This window comes from Hemicordylus capensis, chromosome 4 (genome assembly GCF_027244095.1).
Source record: "Hemicordylus capensis ecotype Gifberg chromosome 4, rHemCap1.1.pri, whole genome shotgun sequence".
Taxonomy (NCBI): domain Eukaryota; kingdom Metazoa; phylum Chordata; class Lepidosauria; order Squamata; family Cordylidae; genus Hemicordylus; species Hemicordylus capensis.
Window position 1 is genome coordinate 84,091,541 of NC_069660.1, and position 17,461 is coordinate 84,109,001.

At 42.4% G+C, this 17,461-nt stretch overlaps 1 protein-coding gene across 4 annotated transcripts in view; it reads left to right on the top strand.

Annotated features, from left to right (window-relative positions):
* The first annotated feature begins 9,348 nt into the window (after positions 1–9,348).
* RNF220 (ring finger protein 220) overlaps positions 9,349–17,461 on the top strand; it is a 410,389-nt gene continuing 402,276 nt past the window's right edge. Inside the window, exons 1-2 of one of the 4 annotated variants that reach the window (XM_053244321.1) lie at positions 9,349–9,527; positions 16,674–17,412. In XM_053244321.1, coding sequence (XP_053100296.1) covers positions 16,788–17,412 — 625 coding nt within the window. In that variant the 5' untranslated portion in view covers positions 9,349–9,527; positions 16,674–16,787. Of the gene's footprint in view, positions 9,528–16,673; positions 17,413–17,461 lie in introns of those variants that run through there. The other 3 variants (XM_053244318.1, XM_053244319.1, XM_053244322.1) reach the window with 3 other exon arrangements.

Below are 17,461 nucleotides of genomic sequence, written 5' to 3' on the forward strand. Positions count from 1 at the left end.
CAGAGGCTTGGAATGTTGTGTCACTTTTATTTTGGAATATTGTATGTAAAAAGAGAAGGCCCATTGCTTGACTTATTTTATTCCCATTATCTTGAAGTTTAATCACACACAGGGCAGGGAGAAGGGGTAGTGATGAGGTAAGTGGTCTGTCTCTGAGGCAATATGAAGTGGGTGGTTCATCATCCCAAGGGATGTGGAAAGCCAATGTAAAATGTGCTGACCTCATCATACTTGAGACTGTATTTCCTGTACACTCACCCTTGTTCATCTGTGCCCAGTCCTTCAGAACTCAAAGTCACCGCTGTTAATTTGAACAGGTTCTGGATCTGGTTTGAATTACATTATGGGGTGAAATCTATGGGTGCAAAGTAACATTGGTCCGATTAATGCTGGGGAAAGACGTGTGATTCTAAAGATAATTAATTGTTTTGAGTTTGGTGATGAACATAACGCACTGGATACTTTCAAGATAAGATGGTGAAGATCTGGGTCTCTTCAGGTTGGGAGAATCTTCAGATAACTGGCTAGGACCAGGTGTCTACCCAAGGGAGCTGTAGAGGGAAGTTGAGGTTGGCTCAACAGATAAGGAAGATGTGGAAAAGGAAGCAAACCTCAGGACCAGCAACCGAGGAAGCCTTGCAGGATTTAAACAAACAAACAAACAAACAAACAAAGGATTAGGAACAGACAGGGCAGACAGTGGACTAGTACTGTGGACTAGTACTTGTGTGCTGCATATGTGAGGTGCCTTGTTGCACAAACAAAAGCTGCTAACAAGAAGAACAAGTTGTATAGGGACAGGAAAGGGTAGTAACTAATCACATCAGGGTGCAATAGAGCAAAGGAAAGAGCCAGTAAAATGACTACAACAATGAATATTTATATTCTGATTTTCAACAAAAGTTCTCAAAGTAGTTTATGTAGAAAATACCTAAATAAATAAGATGGTTCCCTGTCCCATCAGGATCTATAAAGAACCTAAAAAGGAAGACTATGAGATTGCTTACACTGGCAGAGGGAGGGAAAGATGGTTGAACTTGCCTTTCCCCCCAGATGAACGCTTGACCTTGCTGGGAGTGCGGACCACACACCCAGATGATCCGTGCTGTGTAGCAAAGCACTGAGATCTGGAGGCCGGGACGATACATCCCAGCCTCTGGATATCCCAAAATGCACTGTGTGACATGCGTGATGTATTGGGGGATTCCCCCAGGAGACAGGCGCTCTAGACACTTGCCTCTGTGTCCGCTGGGGCTGAACAAAAGATCAGCCGCAGTGAACACACAATACCAGAGCCCGGGTTAAGGGCTCGCTCGAGCCCTTAATCCTGGCTAAGAGCCAGGTTTCAAGCGGGGTTAGGTACCACTGCCCTGCCGCTGATCCTGGCTGTTCTCATGTGCAGCCTAACCCAAGCTGGGCTTCCTAGCCTGGGTTAGACTGTATGTGAGAATAGCCTCTATAATTTGCCAGGTTGCAGTGGCTCAACAGGCTGTGAAAGCCCAGCAGTCACTGACTGGAGTGAAAATGAGACACAGCCTAATTATTGTTGCAGTTCTTTAAACACATTTAAAATGTCTGCATGAGGATAGCAGATAAAGATTGGTGGATCAACACTATTTAACTTTAAGTGTTTGTATACTGTGTTAAACCCTGCTAACTTGGCAAAGAGGCACCTTTTAATGTGGTGATTCTTTTTATTTAGCAGGGGGAGGGTAACTGGCCCTATCCACCCCCAGCACAGCCCCTCCAGTGACTGTTGGTGGTGTCTATCTTGTATTTCTTTTAGCTTGTGAGCCCTTTGGGGACAGGAATCCATCTTATTTGTTTGTTATTTATCTGTGTAAACCTCCCTGAGCCATTTCTGGAAGGGCGGTATAGAAATCGAATAAATAATAAAAATAAAATAAAAATCAGTTTATGACTGAAACAAAACCAGCTATTTTTCATCAGACTGATACAAGAACGTGTATTTAGCTGTGAAAAATAGCAAAAATGTAATGTTAAAATATGGTGAGTAAACTATAATATTTCACAAAGTAAAGAAATTTTAAGATAAAGAAACAATTGGAGAAACCAGAAGAAAATTAGTATGCTGACAATGTGTAAAATGTGAGTCAAGTACAAAATACAGGTAACTAAAAACAACAACAACAATAATAATGACTACCACCTTAAATGCATTTCCATACATTTATTAAATGTATATAATTATTTATTTATTTAGTTAGTTAGTTAATTAACATATTTTTATACTGCCCAAAGCTTACGTCTCTGGGCAGTTTACAACAAAAGCAGAAAGTTGAAACATTAGTTAAAACAGATAAATGACAACAAAGAAATTGAAACAATGGTTAAAATAAATGACAACAAAAAGTTAAAACATTACAACAATTTAAAACCTTAAAACCATATTTTAAAACAATTTAAAAACTATTAAAACTGTTTTTAATTAAAAGCCTGGGTGAACAAATGTGTCTTTACAGATTTTTTAAAAATTGTCTGAGATGGGGAGGCTCTTTTTTCAGCAGGGAGCCCATTCCAAAGCATCGGGGCAGCAACTGAGAAGGCCCGTCCATGAGTAGCCACCAGACGAGCCGGTGGCAGCTGCAGACGGACCTCTCCAGCATATCTCAGTGGGCGGTGGGGTTCATGATGAAGAAGATGTTCTCTTAAATACCCAGGACCCAAGCCATTTAGGGCTTTATAGGTTATAACCAGCACCTTGTATTTTGCCTGGAAACTTATCGGCAGCCAGTGTAGCTCTTTCAATACAGGAGTAATATGGTCTCTCCAAGATGACCCAGAGACCAGCATGGCTGCTGCATTCTGAATCAGCTGTAGTTTCTGGACTACATACAAAGGCAGCCCCACTTAAACCACCTCAGGGTTGTTTTTAATGAAAGGCGGTATATAAATTTAACAATAAATAAATTACAGTAATCCAGTCTGGAGGTTACCAGCATATGTACCAATGTTCTGAGGTTGTTTATCTGATAAAAGGCACCTCTGGCCACCGCCTCAACTTGGGACACCAGGGAGAGGCTCGGATCCAGAAGCACCTTGAGACTGCGTACCTGTTCCTTCTAGGGAAGTGTGACCCCATCCAGAACAGGCAGATTGAACTCATCTCCCGAGTTTCGACCTCGCACAATAAGTACCTCCGTCTTATCTGCTTATTATTAGCTTTTATTGAATCTCTTCCCTGTGAAAAGTTTTAAGTATTAATATAATTATTGTAAACTACTAATTAATTTAGCATTTAAGATTACTTTACAAAAAATAAATAATGTATTTTCTTACATTTCCTTTAAAAATTGTATTGGTGTATTTACAGGATTTTAACAGGTGAATTCAAGCATAAAAAGTGAATTTGCTCAACTGACAGTTCTAAGTTGCTGAATATTCTGTCAAAATGCATGTCCTGATGCTCATACACTTTATAATACTTTGTAATGTTGTTGTGTCCTTTGTCACCTTCTCTGCACCCTTTTAAAAATATATATTTATATTCTGCTCTTTCCCCAAGAAGCCTAGAGCCTTTCTTGTTGGCAGTTATTTTATATCACTTGTACCCTATTTTAAAGATTTATTTGCTGATTTGTATTAATGTTGTTGATGGTAGTGCAAAAGACATTTTACCAACAATGAGTTGAATTTTAACTCGCTGCTCCATGAACTGAGTAAATGTTCCACGTAAACATATCTACATATTTGTGTCCATATACAAAATAATATATTTTGCATTTATATTGGCCTTCCTGATTTTTATATGGCATTTTCCTTTTTGTAAGTTGCACTGGGAGGCTTTTTAGTTGAAAAGTTGTAATAAAATAAATCAACCGAACCTAAAGTAGTAGAACTAAATGCAGAACCCTGCTCAACAGCTGTTTAACTCATAACACACAAAGCCCTTATGGAAGAATGTAAGGCCACACTTTCTAGTGATTCTCAACTTCTTGAGCTCAAGTGCTGGTCCTATATCATGACCCAGTAAAACAGCTGTGAAGGAACCATCTGGCCTCATCACCCTTTCACACGTTATGATGGCACAGTCTTCCATTAACTGCTTTACATTACATTATATTCAGCTTTAATTAGCAGACTGGTCCAAGACATATAGTTTAGAATCCGATTTCTGGGACTGCAATCCTAAACCTACTTATTTTGAAATGAGTCATGTTGAAAGAGTATGCATCATAAGGTTTAGGATGCAAAGGTAAAGAGTTTAACCCTTGCTTATGTAAAAGGATTTGTAATATATCCTATATGTAATTTCCCAGTTTGTTTTTTGACAGACACACATCATCATCAGGTACTAAGCAGTTATAACATTGCATTAATGGATTTACACACGTACAAATTTGTATGCCACCCACTAATTACAGATCCATTACAAGTATCTAAATGCAAAATTAAGCAAACCTGAAACTTCAGTAAAAACTAGCATTTACATTTCATGCCTCTCTTGCCCCATTCCCTTCTTCGACTTAGATAATTCCTAAGAAGAGCTATTGGGACCATGTTTGCCTATATAAGTTACCTTATTACTTGGAAGCACTGATTTTAATCACAGTTTGAGTTCAATCACAGTGTAAACAGTTTGTGAAGGAAAGATATCCTACATGTGCTCATTTTTTTGATGATGTCACATGATACAGAGCTGAGTCTTGTAACTGAAGCCAAATAATAGGTTACTAGCTGGGCCGGGGCCGGGCGCACAGCATAGGCACCTCTGTTGCCCGGCCAGCCCACTTCTCTCCACCCAAGCGCCCATGGCTTCTGGTTGGTGGGCTAGCCAGTGGGTCGGTCTGCTTCTTCTCGCCCCTCCACCTCCCGCCTGGCACTTTCTGGCTGGTGTGCTGGCCGGAAAGCCGGCCCACTACCTCCTCCCACCTGCCACACCTCCTCCCACCCACCACCTGCTCCCACAAGCCGGGCAGCCTGTTGCTGCCTGCTCCCAGCGGCCGGGTAGTCTGCCGCCACCACCTGCTGCTCCTGGCAGCTAAGCCAGCCGACCGCCGCCTGCTCCCGCCAGCTGGGCAGCCCACCGCTGCCTGCTTCTGGTGGCCAGTTAGTCCACTGCCGCCTGCGGCTCCCAGCGGCCAGGCCGACCCGCCATCTGCTGCTGTTCCTGCTGGCCGGCTGGCCTGCCACTGCCTGCTCCCGCCAGCTGCTGGCGTCCAGCATCCCTATTTTCTCCCCTGTTCCTGTTGCTAATTGGCAGCTGCTTGCAAACTCTCATGAGAGCTGCCACGCATGGGATTAGCGACGGGTATGCCTAGGAGAAATAAATATATAGATAGGAGTGGGAACCCTATCGCTGATTAAGGGTGATATTATTAATACATTTTGCAAGTAAATCTGTTTTCAGTTCTGAATTCAGGCAGGAAATTGAAGTTTGTATAATGCCAGTCTATAAAAGTTGTAGTTTGGGGTCAGATAAATCCTGTTATTGGTCTGGACAATGGATTTGGAAGAGATAGAGTTTAAAGGCCTTAGTACAAGTCTTAATGCAAGTATGAATGCAAAAATATGCTGTAAGGATTTTTTAAATCTGGCACTGATTTCAGTGCACAATAAAGACCATCACTTAACTGCCTTCTATGTCTCTTTCTTGACACTGGTTGTTGATGCACAATTTCATTTCATTGTTTTTGTGTGGACAGTGATTAATACACTGCAAAGCATATGTCCCAGAGAAGCTTGAGGTGATCAGCACAGAAGCCTACCCAACAAAGTAAGTTTCTGATTCCTAAGTATGTGTATGTTTTTCTAAGTTTTAGATGGTAGCTAGGTGGTGGTTCTATGCATGAGGAAATGATGACCCTGAATATGTTGATTCAGAAATGCAGGAGGGTGGGGGAAGAAAAAAGCAACTGGAACTGGAATTACTTCCATATGAGGAAAGATTCAAAAGTTTAGGAGGGGAAAGGATATGTCAAAAAGAAATTTGACAGGGATCTATAAAGGCCTGCATGCTTTGGAAAAAATAAGTGAATAATCACTAATCACATCAACATAATACTTTCATATAACAGTATTAGAACCAGAGATGCAAGATAAAATGAACACAAACCTGACATAAAGTGAGAAAAACATTATGTTTCAGTTTAGACCTCTACTGAACTTTGGAACATGCTGCCGCTTCACTCAGTGATATCTTACAGAAATTAAGCATCATCATGCTTGGCTGTGCAACCACACCACCCAGGACAGACGAAAGAGGATTGGGGGGGGGCAGTGGGTGTGTAGGCCTTGAACATTGGCCTGGAAGTCCAGGGGTAAGAGCACCTCTGATTCTGGGTGACCTTAGATCACTAGATACTGAGTCAGCGTCAGTGACATAAGCAAGTAATTATAGCTGTGATCTTCATGGTGTTTATGCTGAAGATTATGTCCATATAAATGTGTTTATGTCCATATAAATAATTGGAATTGTTTTAGACTAAGTGCTAGTGAGTGGAATTGTTCTAGAGCAGGGGTTCTCAAAATGCAGGTCGGAACCCCCAGGGGGTCCCAACTAACTTAAAACGGGGTCCCAAGCAACTCAGGAGGGAGCTGTCAAGAGCGCAGGAACATTACCCAACATGTACAAGGTGTGGAGACAGTCAGGGATAGTGGGAGGCAGATGGAGACAGAAGCCAACAAGGCTTTTCTACTGCTCACAATGCCAAGGGCAGGCACAGCAGTGGCACTTATTTGGTTGACAAGCCAGGGGAGAATTCTCTCTTGGGAGACACTTGCTAGAGCTCATCTAATGCGTGGCCAAAGAAGTGCCATTGTTGTGCTGCCCTTGGCTTTGTGAGCAGTAGAGAAGCCTAGTTGGCTTCTGTCTCCCTCCACCTTCCACCACCCCTCACTGTCTCCACACCTTGGACATGTTGGGTAAGGCTTCTGCCCTCTTGACAGCTCCCTCCTGAGTTCTTTGGGACCCCCTGGTGGGTCCTGACCCCCAGTTCGAGAACCCCTGCTCTAGAACAATTCCACTCACTAACACTCAGAACACGGTTAGAACGTGAACAGAGAAGTGCCATTGTTGTGCTGCCCTTGGCTGTGTGAACAGCGGAGGATCCAGGTGGTTTTCAGCTGCTGTCCCTTTGTCCCATCTCAAGAGAAGTTGTAGCAACTCTGAGCTTTACATTCCTGACTGTGTCTCTTCCTGAATTCTGAATTACTGTGCAAGCTGAGTACAAAGATTAAAATGAGAAAGCCATGAAAATACTGACTCCCTTTGCTTCATTCTTGCTTGTGCAAATCAGAGTTTTCAGTAGTTGCTGCTATAATGAGTGAACACCTAGTTAGAATAACTTGGAGCCCAAAATTAGATTGGCAGTCTCAAACATAAAACCCACATTTGGAAAACTAAGTAGGAGCAAGTAAGTTCATCCTAATTTAAAAGGTAAATGTGATTTATTTATCTCGACCTAATCAAATCAATAGCTGACATCTTGACTAACAAAGTGTGTGTGCTTCTAACATCAGTGAAGCACTGGATTCTGCACTCCTCTGCTGTGCTTCCAGAGCGTGGACACTCTTCTACCTTTTGGAGCTTGCTTGCACTCTCTGGGAGTGCTCTGCTAAACTTAAAACACGTTGCTTGACCCTAGATGTGGTCTATACATCATTAGTCAGGATGTCATTGTCAGCCAGTAGCTTTAAACATGGGGGGTGGGATTTCATGTAGCTTTATATATTATTTTAAGGGGTCGTAGTATTTAAAAGGTCACCTTAAGTGGCGCAGCGGGGAAATGCTTGACTAACAAGCAGAAAGTTGCCAGTTCAAATCCCCGCTGGGCAGCAGCAATATAGGAAGATGCTGAAAGGCATCATCATCTCATACTGCACGGGAGGAGACAATGGTAAACCCCTCCTGTATTCTACCAAAGACAACCACAAGGCTCTGTGGTCGCCAGGAGTCAAAACTGACTTGACGGCACACTTCACCTTAGTATGTTAAAAACTTGAGAACCCCTGTTTTAGAGGATTGCTGCACTATTAGTATTGTAACTGTTGGAGTGGTGGTTTAGATGGTAAATTGTTATAGACAATGATTGTGAGCCTGTGAGGCTGAAAAGGACCTATACCTGTCACCCCATCCACTTATGAAATACTGGCTAAAAATGATGAAAAAGCAAATACAGGTGAAAAATCATGGAAATACTAAGTAAGCTTAGTTTTATACATAGCATCCAGGGGCGTAACGAGGCTGGAGTGGGCCCAGAGACAAAATTTTAAAATGGGCCCCTCGCTGACACACACACATTCACTTCACATGTGACTTGCCTCTGGGGGGCCCCTTGAGGCGTGGGGGGAGCCCCAGGCAGCCGCCTCCCCTTGCCTAATGGTAGTTACGCCCCTGATAGCATCCCAACTGCACCTAACTGCATACATCTTGCTTCTGCAACCCAAGAGACATTAACATTGCAATCCTAAGCACAGTTGCTGTGGAGTACGTTCTCTTGTACTCCTAGTCTTGTACTCTCTGTCAATGTGTTTAGGGTAGTACGGTAATAAAAACTTTAAACTTGAAATAATGTACAGTATTTTCACACAAGACATTAAAAAGCACTTTTGAACCTTGCTTGTTAATGCGAGACAGCAAATGGAAGAGAAATAATCAAATGTGCATTGTAGTCAATGTAAGTATTACACGGACTACAATGTAAGTATTATATGGACTGATTCATGCAAAAACTGGGTATGAAACACCCTGATGTGACACTAAAAACAACAACCCACTTGAGCATGTCACCCTAATTGCTCTACACGTGAATGCTGATAGCATGGAACAGATATGGAAGCTAAACAGGGTGTGCGTTCTCACCCATGCAGATTTGACATTGTAAGCTGTTTACATCCGGATCGTGAATGCTGTTAATGCGGGAGAAAGAAGAAGATGGACCGTTTTACATGGCTGAAATTACAGAGATGGGAAATCCAAAACCTGACGTGTTACTGGTGAAAACGGCCTCAGTCCTAGAAGGGATGTCCTACTCAACCCCAGCCACACTGGGCTTCAACGCTAAGAGCATCTGAGCCCCCGGAGAAGACCCCCAGCACCCTTCCCCAGCTCCCCGCCAAACTTTGTGCATTGCTCCGTGTTAACGGGGGACACATCCCTGAGCAGCTGTGCGTCCCGCTGTGGACTCAATTTCCCAGGCTTCCTCCCTGCCCTAATGTATTCTGTTCTCAGGCCGGCTCTATGCCTCTATGAGTGTGTGTGTGTATGTGTGTGAGAGCGAGAGAGAACGAGCGTGTGTGTGTGTGTGTGAGCAGCTAGAGGAGTCCCTGGGAGAGTGGAGGCTCATTCACTGATTAGAGGCAGCTCCGAGAGGCAGCGCTGTGCCTTCCCTGGCTCCCAGCAGCCGTGTCAGGCTCTTGCTCACTCCCATGCTGGCCGAAAGCTCTTGCACACACGCGCCGGGCTTTGCACGTCCGGCTCTCCTCCTCATGCACCATCTCGGGCTCTTGCTTGCCTCCTCAGCCTGAAATCAAAGAGGGAAGCCGCCTCCCGAGGAATTTCCACGGTGAGTATCGGAGATCCCAGGGGTGCCTCGTAGGAAGCCAGGAGTGTGTGTGTGCGCGCGTCTGTACGTAAATACGTGTGTCGAGCTAACTTTCCAGCAATGGATCTCCGGGGTTTCGAGTCAGCTCTCTGCCCTGGTACTTTTTGCTTCCCTTGCAAATGCGGGCGCGGGTGTTTGGAAAAGTCAAACTTTGCAAGACAAGTTTTTCTCCCCACACTCTGCTCCCCAGTGCAAAGTTCCAGCGAAGGCAGCTGCTTATCGGGGTCCGGGGGTGGGGATGCTGGGGGTTTGTGTGTCTTAATGAGTATGTATTAAAAGTCAGATCAATATGATGCCCCCTCCCCCTAGAAGGATAGCCGAGATCCCGGGACTCTCCTCCTCCTGCTGCTGCTGTTTATTTTCCTGGGGAGGGGGTGGGAAGCAGCGGCCACGGGGAGGGGGTGGGATCAGGTGCCAGGGGAAGAAGGCGACCGAAAATCGCGCGGCTCCAATTAGCGCAAACAACATTTGGAAATTGTAAAGAAGTGGAGCGGGCGGGGGGGGGGCGGAGAGAAAAAGAGCAGCTCATGTGCGAGCCACGGAGGTACTTCCCGGCTTTCCTTCGCATGTCCCAGGGTCTGGCTGCAACAACGCAATTTCCCTAAACAAAACCAAAGGGGTGGGGAGAAGATTGTCGAGAGAAACAAACCAGCTTATTGCCTATTTCGTGCTTTTGTTTTAAAAATACAAAAATTCGGAATTACCTTTGCTCAAATCCCACTAATATTTTAAAATCCTATGTTTCCCGGTGCGCTCCAGATACGCTCAGTCATCTGCCCCTACGCTTTCAGTTTTACTATAGAATGGGCGCGCGCGTGAACTTTGATTTGACTCCATTAGAAAGTATACAATCTCAATTAAGGAGTGGTGGTGGTGGCCTGTTTTGGGTTCCAAGTTCGGGGTTTCCCCCCCTTGTTGTGAATTTGGAATTTTTCTAATTTGGAGGCAAGGTTGAAGTTCACACAACTCTCCCTCCTTCAAAGAAGTCCACTTGCCTGCATTTCTCGGGGATGCAAAATCTTGATCGCTATCATGTTTGCCGTTATTCTTGCAAGGAACAGCAAAGTTGGTGCTGTGCTGTAGAGTCAACACCAGTGCAGCGAGCAAATAGCAAACCCTGTTGGATATCCTTGGCGAGAGGAAGTGGAAGGAAATCGGAATATGCATATTTAGCTGGGCTCCTTTAGGGAAACTTTCCGCACCTTTTTAGCCCGGCAGCCAAGAAAGAACGAGGTTTTGAAATAAAATAACAGCGGCCGCAAGAGCGGTACAGGGAAGTCAGTCAGCACAGAGGTTGCAAGGAAGGGGAAATAATTCCTCACCTTGTAGATCGAAATACATAAAAACCATCTGCTTGGGCACAATGAAATCATTAGGCAATGTCCAATTCAGGAGTTGCATTGAATGCTTTCGCCTTCCAGACAGGAAATGTGCAGGGAAGGGATTGTTGCAATAAATTCAAACTGCTCGAGTCATCCCCACGCTTGCCGAGCTTTGTTTGGTTAAAAAAAACAAAAACCCCAAAAACCTGAGTCCTGCACGGACTGTAGAAATTGGGATGGAGGGAGACACCCTCCCCACACCACATATTTCCTGAAAGGAGTGAAAATCTCGGTTCCTTTGCAAGGCTGTGAACTGATTTTGCACCATTATTTTTGTCGGTACAGAACACTTGGGCATTCAGGGGAAAAGTGACCAGGCGTGGCAGGGCGGGCACATTGCAGGAGATTACAGCCTTACAGGATGCCGAAAGTATCTCCTAAATGCACGTTCGAGACGTTCTTCTTCCATTTGTTTTTTTGTTTTTTTGTTTGTTTGTTTTCTTTAGTGAGGGAGGAAGGTTCGGAAGTGGGTTTTTTGCCTTTTCTGAAATCATATTAAATCAGCCGGATTCTTTCGTGATCAGTTTCGGTAGCGCAAATGGATAAACACCTGTTTTTATTTGCAACTGCAGAAAATGATCCGAGTGTGGGTTTATTTTCCTCCTTTAAAACAAGCACCGTGTTCCTCCCCATCCGGCTCTTATTGTACTTGAAACAGGCGATAGGGATAGACCTTTAAGATCCAACTCAATCAAGCATTTCTCCTAGATCACGAAAGCAGAGTTTGAATAGTTTTCTTTTAATTTTTTCCACTAAACTGAGGACGCTGCAGAAGCTTTCGGTGCCCACCCCTTGCCCTTTGAGGGACCTTTCCGGATCGAGGGTAGGACTGAGGACCCAAGCATTTGCAGATCAGATCAGAGGCTGGTTACTTTTTGTTGTTGTATTCCAGTCCAAACCCTTCTTGTTTGTGGGCTTTTGCTTTTGCAAGTGAAAATTGTAAGGTGGCCAAAAAAAAAAAAAGAAAAAAAAAAGATCCATTTGGTTGGGATGTGAGTGGAAATTTGTGTACATTTAAATACCTCCTCAAAGTCTCTTTTGCTGCTGCATTGAAGTCCTCGCGGTTTATTTTCATTTTCTTGTTTTTCTTGCAAAAAAGAGTTGCCAATCTAATTGGGGAGAGGAGATCAGGCGGCTACTTTGCCAAGGGGCCCGATCCACTGTCGTTTTAATGATACAGATTTCCAGATTTCCAAATTGATATTATTTGGTCACGAAACTGCAGTGCCCTTTATTCCACCTCTCCCACAATTTTTTTCTTAGCCACAACTCCAACACCATCTTGATATTCGTCGACAAGAGATGTAAATCTAGAGTAACTTGATTCACAGTACTAGGACCACCTCCTTGTTGTTTTCGATCTTGCATTTATTTTAATTTATTAGGAAGAATATTGTAATTTATTCTGAAGAAGTCCAGTTTGGTTTGAATACATAGTGTCCAGTTGAGCACTTTAATTCCCCTTGCAGCTGATATGGTTTTGTTTTATAGTATCAGGATTTTCTAACTAGGAATATGCTTCTAAATTCCTGTTTCTAAAATTATACAGTTAAAAAGCAACAAGAGATGTAACCTGTACTCAAAGCTTCACTCTTCCCTGCCTCTTTCCTAAAGATTTGAACACTTTTGTAATATTATAAGAATGATGTTTTGTTAGTTTTCCCCTCCTTCAAATAGTGGTGAAAATGTTAATTTTAAAAACAGTATTATAATTCCTTGACTTTGGAAATAGCTGAAAGACTACAAAAATGCAACCTGTTTTAGTAGTCCAGGGTGTGAGTTTTATTTGATGAATGAATAATAGAAAGTTGAAAGTTTTTGTTACATTAAAAACTCTATAATGTTTCTGGAGAGTTTTGAGTTCTGTGTTTTAAGATATATGTTAGAGATTAGCAAGTGAGTTTTCCACCTGAAACTTGGGACCATCTCTGTTTTATCCACGCATAATGGATAGGAGGATGTATTATGAATTCTGCATTATCTTGGTTTCCCTTTAGTAGATTCTCTTCTTAAGTAGCTAAAAATAGCATTATAATAATGAATAAACAGAGGAACCAAAAACTAAGGTAGCATGACATGTTAGATCTTGTCCTAGGATGCGGTTTTATTTGTTATGGAGCAAGGCTGAAGCATTTAATTTGGATTCTCTTGATCTTGCTGCTTCACTTTGTATTTTGCAATGTGCAGAAATGATGAATAGTGTATATAATGCCTTTAAAAGGAGCTTTTAAATCCATAAAGCAAAATAGTAATTTAAGAAAATATAATAAAGCAAAGTATGGTTTTTGGTGCGCTCATCTAACCCGGATACCCAGTGGACAGTTTATGCAGTTTCATAGATTTATCTCCACCCCCTTCGCCTCCTCCACTTCTTGTTTAGTTAATTCAACAAAGACTTTTTGCAATCTGTTTGGAGTTTGTCTGATACCATGGAAAAGTATCTGCTGATTTATTTGGTTGCTTTTCGATTTCTGTCGCTAGACCGTCTTTTCTCTTCCTTTCAGCGAAGATGTCAGCTGTTATTACTTCCTATTGATCCCTTTGCAAAGTGAGAAGTGAACTAAAATTAATGTCAATTCCACTGCTTGGATCAATAGCTGGAGTTATTTTAATCTGGATTTGCACAGGGTGCTAAATTAAAAAAATCAGCATAGAGGCAGAAAAGTAGCAGTTACTTACTTTGGCTATGCCCGCTCTCATCTAGTCACCCAAATGTTTCATCATGCTGGTTATCCTGCAATCCATATTTTTTTAATTAAGCAGGTCAGTTAGTTTTCTTATTTGGGGTTCCATATTTAAAAACCAATGACATTTTGACATTGGGAGTGTATTAACTATAGATTTTCATAATGACTGGCCTTGCCGCAGCCTCATCTGTACATGCTCCTAATGATGGTGGCGATAGGGGATAATAGTGTGAGGTGGAGGGATGGCAGATATAAGGTAAGAGCCAAGGAGAATATGAAAAAGAATGCAGGAGTTAAAAAAATTAAATTTGGCCTAGTGCAATATTGTAATATGCTGATTTATTCTCTATGTAATGAAGCTTGCAAACGAATAAGGTGGTTGGAATGATTCACAGTATCCAACAAGGAGTGTCAAGTGTGGCTTCCAGATTACTAATTTATGAAATACATTTAACGTAATGAGGTGACAGTGCAAGTAAAAATAGAAAAGCAGGCATAAGAGGCATCAGCAATGTGCTATCATTCCCCCCCATTAGATCAATGTAGATATTAACAATGTGTTTATCTGAGTAGTGTTTTGGGTTTTTTTGCTTTAAACGTAATTGAAAATAAATATACAGATTTTCCCTCCCCCACTGCTCACCAATGATTGCATTTTTTTATTTTAAATTTGTTTGCTTGTTTTTTGATAAATCAGTTGCACAGAAAGCAGCAAAAGAAGATCACCCGAAATAATGCTGACCAGGCTGCCCTTGGCATCTCTCTGTTCTGAGCTAGAACTTGACACAAAGTTATTTAAAATTTGGAAGAGACTGAACTTTGTTACTATGAGATCTATAATCTGATAATTTAGCACTGATCTGTATCAGGAAGTGAGTCAAATGAGGAAGAGACGAGATGATGCCCACTCATCTTCACACTTAATAACAGTCACTGAATGTCTGGGTACAGGATGGGAGAAAAGGAAACGTTATTGCTGGACTGCATGCAAGGCACAGCCAGGATTCCATAGAGTTTGTTAACCTAGGCTTGCTCATTCACAGAATACAAAAGCCACTCCATTAGAAAAGAGACTCTTTCAGTAAGTTTTATTTGCTATGTCTGACCTTCTGGAACTAACAGGCACATTTTGTAACAGCTTTTTTATTATATGATTTTTTGTGGCCTTTTGAGTGCCGCAAGGCTAGTATATTGTTTTAAAGTAACAGTCCTCATATATTAAAACACATTGTGGTATTCTGAATTGTGGTTGGCAGTAGCAGCTTAAAAATAAAAGATTTGAGGTTGAAAGGAGGAGAAAGGAATTCCAATTTCAACTCTGAAAGATTTAGAAGATGAATATTTAATACTTATATACTAATATATATATATATATATATATATATATATATATATATATATATATATGAAATGTATATGCTTTTTTGGTTTTGGTTTTCAGCTTACTACTTGGGATTTGTAAATAGTTTCAAAAGAAAAGCAAGCCTAGAAATTTTGTTAACATTTTCTTCTAAATGGCATATCCAGGGCAGTTTACAAATCTGCTTAAGTATGAGCACATTAGGAAGCAAAATTACTGATCCATTTTGTGCCCTCCTCGACCTGAAAGGCAGATGCTTGCGAGAGATCATATGGCACAGGCACCCATTATAATTTTAAATATTGTCAGAGATGCCAAGCCATTTATTGGTGAAGTTGCTACTGCTTTTCTTAAAATAAAACACAACAAAACACACAAATAAAACAAACATATTGTATAAAATAGAATAACACAGGAAAGATATAGGGAATATTTAGAAATATGTAAAGTAGCATGTTGATGAGTCCCACATGTATCATTAAGGATAACGCAAAATCCATAATTTGTTGTAATGTACAGGTAAATGGGCATGCACCACTGACATTGTTTATGCATTCTAGACTTTGTAAATTCCTGTAGAAATGTTCATTTGTAAATTGTGAGCAGCTATGTCCTATTTCTCCAAGATACTATATTACTCCTATATTAAAAGAACTACAGTGGCTACCAGTAAGTTTCCAGGCAAAACACCTATAAAGCCCTAAACAGCTTAGTCCCAGGGCATTTAAGAGAACATCTTCCTCACTATGAGCCCCATCACCCATTGAGATCATCCAGAGAGGTTCGTTTGCAGTTGCCACCAGCTTGTCTGGTGGCTACACTGGCACAGGCCTTTTCTGTTGCCTCCCCAGGCTCTGGAATGCGCTCCCTGCTGAAATAAGAGCCTCCCCATCTCTGACAACTTAAAAACTTTTTAAAAGACACATTTATTCACTCAAGCTTTTTAACTAGACTCGTGGTTTTATATTGTTTTACGGTTTAAATTTCTGTTTTAATTTGTTTTATATTGCTGCAAACCACCCAGAGATGGAAGTTTGGCGTGGTGTACAATAAAATAATAATAATAATAAAATAATAATAATAACTTGTGTTATTACTACTTGGCTTTTCAAGAAGTGGCACCTGAATTACCGCCAAAGGTTTTCACATTTGAACATGATTTTTTCTCATGATATTTTTGTTTGGCAGCAGCCAGGTAATTTGCTTTTCCTTTCATTTGCTTATCAGAGACAGTAATTGCTCCACTGGCTCTTTTGGGGGATCAGATTAACTTGTATCTGATCCTCACCAGCCTGATCTCAACTTGCAATAGTCCCTTGCTTATTAGTATGGCCAGTAGAGAAGATATTGAGGCCAAAGCAAGTTGTGCTGTCTGCATGAGCCCTAGTATATTGGTGTGTGGTTTTCTTGTGCCACATGCTACCTACTTCTGAGAGGACCTTCTCTTGAATTTCATATTTGGTGCGGGAGAGGAGAAAGACATGTGCAGACACACCCTTAGAGGGAGTCAGAGGCTCTTCCATGTTTTAGTGAACTTGCTTTTTAGTTTCCTAAATAAGAACACGGGGGAGTTTGGTTCCAGTTTATGCACTATTCTTGCTGTATACAAGACCAACAACTGGCAAAGACTGACTGACAACTTCTGCCCCCCCTTTTCTCTTATTCCCCCCTCCTACAGGTTTGGGATGGTGATGAGGCCCCAGTAACCCCCAGCTTCACTCCCAGACGTTGCTTTGCTTTCGATCCAGGGAAGACCATTTCCCTTGTGGCCCTGTCAAGGAAAGAGACTCCGATGGACTTACACCGGGCAGCCTTCAAGATGGAAAACTCCTCCTACCTTCCCAATCCTCTGGCATCTCCAGCCCTGATGGTTCTCGCTTCCACTGCTGAAGCCAGCCGTGATGCTTCTATCCCCTGTCAGCAGCCAAGGCCCTTTGGTGTCCCTGTGTCAGTGGACAAGGACGTGCACATTCCATTCACCAATGGCTCCTATACATTTGCCTCCATGTATCACCGACAAGGTGGGGTGCCAGGAGCATTCACTAACCGTGATTTTCCACCTTCCTTGCTGCATCTCCACCCCCAGTTTGCACCCCCCAATCTGGACTGCACCCCAATCAGCATGCTGAATCACAGTGGCGTTGGGGCCTTCCGTCCCTTTGCCTCCACTGAAGACAGGGAGAGTTACCAGTCAGCTTTTACACCTGCCAAACGCCTGAAGAACTGCCATGATACTGACTCTCCTCACCTTCGCTTCTCAGACGCTGATGGCAAGGAGTATGAATTTGGAGCCCAGCTCCCATCTGGCTCCCCCGGTTCCCTCAAAGTCGACGACACGGGGAAAAAGATCTTTGCTGTCTCCGGCCTCATTTCGGACCGAGAGACCTCGTCCAGCCCTGAGGACCGAAATGATAGATGTAAGTATCTCAACTTTGTTTTACTGGGCTGTTGAAATGCTCAACAGGT